Source organism: Myotis brandtii, unplaced genomic scaffold, assembly GCF_000412655.1.
Source record: "Myotis brandtii unplaced genomic scaffold, ASM41265v1 scaffold411, whole genome shotgun sequence".
NCBI classification, from domain to species: Eukaryota; Metazoa; Chordata; class Mammalia; order Chiroptera; family Vespertilionidae; genus Myotis; species Myotis brandtii.
In genome coordinates this window covers 1879118-1885517 of record NW_005365804.1, presented here as the reverse complement: position 1 = coordinate 1885517, position 6400 = coordinate 1879118, and the positions used below count along the sequence as shown (strand labels likewise).

Sequence of the window (6400 nt, the reverse complement as noted above, 5' to 3'; positions counted from 1 at the left end):
AGCATCCTTCTAAATTCTTTGCATGGATGAGATCACTCAATCCTAAGAGCCAGACACTGTTATTTTCCCTTTTCATAGTGGAGGAGACTGAGCCACAGACAGGTAATGACACCCAGCGATCGGTGACACAGCTGGGGTTGGCACTCACGCCGGCTGCCCCCAGCATCATGCCCTCCCCCACCACCAGGCACCGTGGCCTCACAGGAAAGAGGGGGACGCCACACACCCCTGGCCCAGAGGCAGCGGGAAGAGCAGAGTGGCAGTCAGGTCTGTGTGGAGCCCTGTGACCTCTTTGGGCTCCTGTTCACCATCTTTCAAGCCAGGAGCACAACAGGACTATCTCAAAGGCCTCTCCCAGCTCTGAATAACGAGAGGCAGGATGGACCACCCGGAGACATCATGTCCCAGGGGGCTCATTGCCGGCCGCCCACACTCCCCATGGCACGGGGTTAGCTGGGTTCTAATGCCATCTCTAGCCTCCGACCCTGAGCAAAGGGTTCAAAACCAATGAGCCTTTCTCCAGGAGCATGCTGGGAGTTAAAAGGATTCTCTCCTTGTGAATGTCAGTGTGGACATAGTGATCGTCACAGCCTCTGTTTGTTCTGCCCTAGCCTGGAGCCGGGGCACGATCACTTATTCCTCAGATACAGATATAATTTCCTTCTGCAGATGGGAAAAGGCCTTCCCCAGTCACACGGCCAGGAAGCGGCACAGCGGTCTGTGAACCAGGAGGCCTCGCACAGGCTGGCTGCTGAGAGCCCTCTTCACCCAGGGCACCTGCGGGCAAGCACGGGCCTGACTCCCTCCACCGGACTTGGACTTGACTTTCCCTTTGATTTTTACATCAAATAGCAACTCCCTCCACAAACAGCCAGTGGGGGCCAACTGGTGTCATTAATTACAAGTCCCTGAGGGCCTCACGCCCCTCTGATGAACAGCACGCCCCCTGGAGGGCAGAGCCCGCCAGCACCCCGCCTGGGCAGACACAGTCCTTCATCTGGAAATGCTCAGCCCTCCCACTTGCTGAGAAAAGGCCTTGCCGGCTCCTCCCTGCAATTCTCTCCACACCCCTAGTCACCTTGCCGGCTTCAGGGAGCCAAGGGCTGGGCTTGGGGATAGGGTGGGGGCAGATATCTGTCTGACTCCGGAGGGACTTCCTGAGATTCAAAGCCAAACCACAGCAGGAGCTCAAAGGGGGTGGCAGGTGCCCTGTCAGAGACACTGGGCAAGACAAGGGCTGTGGTTCCCTGTGGGGTTATAGGGGCAGGGGTGTGCGTGCCTCCCAGGCTGTGTGCTCCACACACTGGGCCGTGCACGACTTGTTTTCAAGTGCTCAGTGCACACTTCTGGTGGAAATGCGCACAGCGTTTGTAAATATCTAATGTTCTTATTGGTTCTTCATATATTTATTGCAATTGCATGTGTTGAATGACAAAATAGGTTTTGTATTCTTTCCTTTCAAACATTTTCTTTTTTAAAATATATGTTTTTATTCATTTCAGAGTGGAAGGAAGAGGGAGAGAGAGATTGAAACATCAGTGATGAGAATCATTGAATGGCTGCCTCCTGCACGCCCCCCACTGGGGGTCAAGCCCACCACCCAGGACCCTCCAGTCCACAGTCCACTCTATCTACTGAGCCAAACCGGCCAGGGCAAACTTTTTCTTAATAATTCACTTTATTTGACCATAGTTGATGTCCGTGAATGTGAGAAACTAGGAAGTGGTCCTCCCCCCAGTGCTTCAGAAGCAGAGGCCTCACAGCCTGTGCCCTGAGGCTCTGGCACTGACAGCAGCTGCCCCTCAGTGACATCACCTTCTTGCCTCAAGGCACTGATCTTTTTGGGAGACTAACTGTTCCATCTAGAACTCAGCTCTCTGAAGATCTAGGCGAGTCTCCAACCCAGCCCTGTGGGCACAGAATTCCTTACTCTTGTTGCACAGGAGAGAAACCAGAGTCAGCAAACTCAACCACTTTTCTTATCTTTCACATATTTCACAGCAAGAGAATGTGGCAAACGGGTCAGGGTGGACTGGAAAAAAAAAAGCGGGTTTGAACATGTTGCTCTGGTTTCTTGGGGAGCAGGCTGTCCCCCGACTTTAGGCACAGCAGCTGCACTTGTCCAGCGCTCCCTTGCAGGTGCAGCCCTGGGTGCAATGGGCACAGCCCGCGGGGCAGCATGAGCAGCAGCCTGGGGACAGCAGGGAAAATGAGGGGTCAGCGATGACTACCAGCTACCTCCCTGCCCAACAGCAGGCCTAGCACAGCCCTCAGCTTCAAAGGACCATGAGGACAAAAGAGCATGCTCCATGGAGAAACAATTAGTAAGACCGCTAGGGCTTGGGTTTCACCAGGAGAAGGCTGGCCTGCCCATCTGAGTCCAGGACAGAGCAGGGCAGAAAGCCCGCAGAGGCAGTGACTGCTTCCCAGGGGCACAGGAAGACCAATTCTCCTGATCCCTCCTCTCCCAACCAGCTCAGGGCTCCCTCCTCGCACTCCCCAGCCCCCAGCTTCCCAGGAAGGGCCCTCGCTCACTCTTCTTGCAGGAGGTGCATTTGCAGTCCTTGCATTTGCAGGAGCCGGTGCAGGCACAGGAGCCACCTGCAAGGAGGAGATAGACAGGCAGTGAGATGCCTGATGCAGGAGAGACTGCAGTTCCTCAACTCTGCTCCCCACACCCCTCCCCTGGGCAGGGGCCAGCCCCGGGAACTCCTGTCCCACGTGGAACAGATGGGGGCCTACCCCACCTTCTCTGCCCTTCTGCTAGAGAGGGCGGTGCACTCCCTTGTGCTTACCCCCCAGGGATGGTCCCAGGCTCCAGACCCAGTTCAGTTAGGCTGTGTCTGGGGGCCAGGACCTTATGTCCTCGGCCCAGAAGACACACTGTTCCCTGCCTCCAACCCGCAGGGACAACTTAGAGTCCTGGGCCAGCAGTGCCCCCTCTCCCCCCGCACCCCCCAAAAAAAACCTGATGATGTGAAGCAGGACAACCTCTACCCAGGAACCACTAGGAGAATGCAAATGCTCCAATCGGATGAGGGCCCTTGGCCAGGGAGAAGGCACAGAAGCTGCTCTCTCTCTAAGGCGTCTGCTTCCTCTCAAGCTCAAAATACTCCCTCCTCTCCCTCAGGGTGAGTAAGAGGCCTCCTGAGGTCCAGAGCCCGGGTTCCTTACCAGCTGGGCAGGAGCAGTTGGGGTCCATTTCCAGCAGAGATGAGGCAGTTGGTCCAAAGCAAGAGGAGAAGAGGCACTTGCGCTGATGCACCGCTTGGTGGCGCCCAGGAGCCCGCGCGCTCACTTTACGCCCAGAAGAGGCGGCCCGGGCGCAGGACGGCTGTGTCTCCTGCATCAGGCATCTCACTGCTCATCTTTCTCCTCCTTGCAGGTGGCTCCTGCGCCTGCGCTGGCTCCTGCAAATGCAAAGAGTGCAAATGCACCTCCTGCAAGAAGAGTGAGTGAGGGCCCTTCCTGGGAACTTGGGGGGTGAACTAAGTGGGGAGGGAGCCCAGAGCTCAGCAGGCACCCGGGGACCCCACTTCCCCAGCCACTGAATCAGAACCATAGCTGAGAGAGCCGTGGAGTCTAACCTCTCCTTCTAGAACGGGACACTGAGGTCCAGGGGAGTCAGCAAACAGTGTCGGGGATGGAGCCCCAGCTAGAACCTGTGTCCTGACGATGGAGCCTTCTGACCCCTCCAGTGTCCTGACCCTTTATGCACATGAACTTGGTCTCTCCCACCTGCTGGTGCAGCCCTTTCCCTAGAGTCAGCCCAAAGCTTTCTGGACCCTCCTGGGCACTGCCGGGGTTTGCCCCCTCCCTGGTCTTGAGGACTTTCCTCACTTCATTGTATGGTCCTGGGAGGCTGGGGGCGGACTCCATTGCCTTCTCCTCTATCCCCTTACATCCCGCCCCCCAACCCCTTTCCCCCAGGCCCTGGCACTGCCTCTTTAAGATTTCTGACCTGTCCGGGCCCAGGATGGCAGAGCAGCCGTTTCCTAGGGGTGGGACCCTTTCCAAAGGTTCCCACCTGCCATCTGAAACTCAGGCTCGTCTGGGGTTGGTGGGGTAGCTTGTGCCAGGCCTGCTGCTGGGCAGGGAGGTGCCCGTAATGTGTGCTGACTTCTCCCTCTGCCCTTTCCCCCCAGGCTGCTGCACCTGCTGCCCCGTGGGCTGTGCCAAGTGCGCCCAGGGCTGCGTCTGCAAGGGAGCCTCTGACAAGTGCAGCTGCTGTGCATGAAGTCGGGGAGAGCCTGCTCCCCAAGTAACCAGAGCAACATGTTCAAACCGCTTTTTTTTTCTTTAGTCCACCCTGACCCGTTTGCCACATTCTCTTGCTGTGAAATATGTGAAAGATAAGAAAAGTGGGCTGACTCTCTGACTCTGGTTTCTCTCCTGTGCAACAAGAGTAAGGAATTCTGTGCCCACAGGGCTGGGCTGGAGACTCCTTCAGAGAGTCAGAGAGTTGAGTACTAGATGGAACAGTTAGTCTCCCAAAAAGATCAATGCCTTGAGGCAAGAAGGTGATGTCACTGAGGGGCAGCTGCTGTCAGTGCCAGAGCCTCAGGGCACAGGCTGTGAGGCCTCTGCTTCTGAAGCACTGGGGGGAGGACCACTTCCTAGTTTCTCACATTCACGGACATCAACTATGGTCAAATAAAGTGAATTATTAAGAAAAAGTTTGCCCTGGCCGGTTTGGCTCAGTAGATGGAGTGTTGGCCTGTGGACTGAAGAGTCCCTGGTTTGATTCTGATCAAGGGCACATGCCCAGGTGGTGGGCTTGACCCCGGAGGGGTGGGGGCAGGAGGCAGCCAATCAATGATTCTCTCTCATCATTGATGTTTCAATCTCTCTCTCCAAGAACCGATTTATATGTATCATCCACAGCACAGGGGACAGTTTTCTGCTTGCAGATGAACCCACCAGGCCTGCGGTGCCTTGTGCTGTCCCTGTCGACCACGTGACCATGAAACCAGTGGCCCGAGGAGGGTAGCTTTTCTCCCACCAAGAAGGACCAGTGCTAGGGATGTAAAGCAAGAGAAGACAGGCCGTGTCCCTAGCAGATACAGAAGGGCTCACCATTTCTGCCATCACCTGCACCATTTGTCTACTTAATTTTTAAAGTTCATCTTTCCTTGACTGTATTTCTATGAAAAGCAAACTCCTTACCATGACCGAAAATGAGAATCGGTTTACTGCCAGACCTAGAACGGAGTCACAGGTCACAGACATGTGTATTCCTTCTGTAGGGATCACTGTGTCCCTCCCAGGATTCAGCTGGACACAGAGAGGTGGTGAGGGACATACCTCTGGGCCAAAGGGAAGGTTCTTTTTTTTAATATATATGTTTTATTGATTTTTTACAGAGAGGAAGGGAGAGGGATGGAGAGTTAGAAACATGGATGAGAGGGAAGCATGGATCAGCTGCCTCCTGCACACCCCCTACTGGGGATGTGCCTGCAACCAAGGTACATGCCCTTGGCCAGAATTGAACCTGGGACCCTTCAGTCCCCAGGCTGATGCTCTATCCACTGAGCCAAACCAGCCAGGGCCAAAGGGAAGGTTCTTTCTCTTTCTTTTGGCAAGTGACTGGAGTCAGATCCCGGACACCACTTCCCAGCACACGACCAGGCTGTTTATAAACTCCTTGTGCCGCGTGTAGTCCTGGGATTTCCCTTTAGAGTTGGTAGGGTTTAAAGAGTGAAAGTGCTGAAGCAAGACTGGCACAGACTAACCCTTATGTAATCGCCAGGAACACCGAAAGGGAAATAACATAATTCTTGCTTGTTATTTATGCCAGGTCAGCCAAGTGCCTAAAATGAATCCGTTCCTTGCGGGGCGGGGTGGGGGGGGGGGATTGCATCCCATGCTGTGGAACCTCCACCCTGGAGTGGGGTGGACCCGCTCGGCTGAGCAAACCCTGGAAAGTTCAGTGAAAGGAAGATCAGGACATGCCCACTCACCGCTCTAGTCGGGAGAAGGGAAGAAAGGGGGAAGGGGCCGCTCTATACTCCCGCCCGCGTGGCTGTAAACAGGAAACGAGGAAGGAGGGGCATCTGTGCGGGGAACAGGAGGGTGAGCTGGGGCAGGGGGTGAGGGGTGAAGGTCACATCCCCCACGTTTCTGCACACAACTCCGGGCCTCCGGCCAAGTGAGGGACGTGAGCACAAGGCTGGGTTTGCACACGGGCTCAGAAAAGGGTGAACCTGAAGACCAAGACCAGGGGGCGAGGGGTGGGGCAGACTTCTAGGACTCAGGGGCTGAGTTCCCGGAACAGCGGGAACAGGGGCGGCTGCCCCCTGGGGATAAGGGGGCAGGGCCCGGGAGCTGGGACACCGTGTGCTCCGGCACCGGGCTCCTCCACGTGATCGGGGCCCAGTGTGCAGCCCCCGCGGTGCGCACG

At 56.0% G+C, this 6400-nt stretch overlaps 1 protein-coding gene across 1 annotated transcript; it reads right to left on the bottom strand.

The window, feature by feature from the left end:
* Positions 1-1961: 1961 nt before the first annotated feature.
* On the bottom strand, positions 1962-3436 carry LOC102245932 (metallothionein-2B-like). The gene is made up of 3 exons (XM_005873538.2): positions 3175-3436; positions 2536-2601; positions 1962-2191 (listed from the first exon to the last, which is right to left on the bottom strand). The coding sequence occupies exons 1-3, from the start codon at positions 3347-3349 to the stop codon at positions 2100-2102; spliced, it is 333 nt and encodes a 110-aa protein (XP_005873600.2). The 5' UTR covers positions 3350-3436; the 3' UTR covers positions 1962-2099.
* Positions 3437-6400: the final 2964 nt, after the last annotated feature.

What these genes read in the sequence shown, in the direction of transcription:
- LOC102245932 (XM_005873538.2), bottom strand. Translation starts at nt 3,349, where the DNA reads ATGCAGGAGACACAGCCGTCCTGCGCCCGGGCCGCCTCTTCTGGGCGT. An exon ending in CAACTGCTCCTGCCCAGCTG is followed by an intron (nt 2,602 to 3,174) that starts GTAAGGAACCCG and finishes TCCTCCTTGCAG; the next exon opens with GTGGCTCCTGTGCCTGCACC. An exon ending in ATGCACCTCCTGCAAGAAGA is followed by an intron (nt 2,192 to 2,535) that starts GTGAGCGAGGGC and finishes TGCTGTCCCCAG; the next exon opens with GCTGCTGCTCATGCTGCCCC.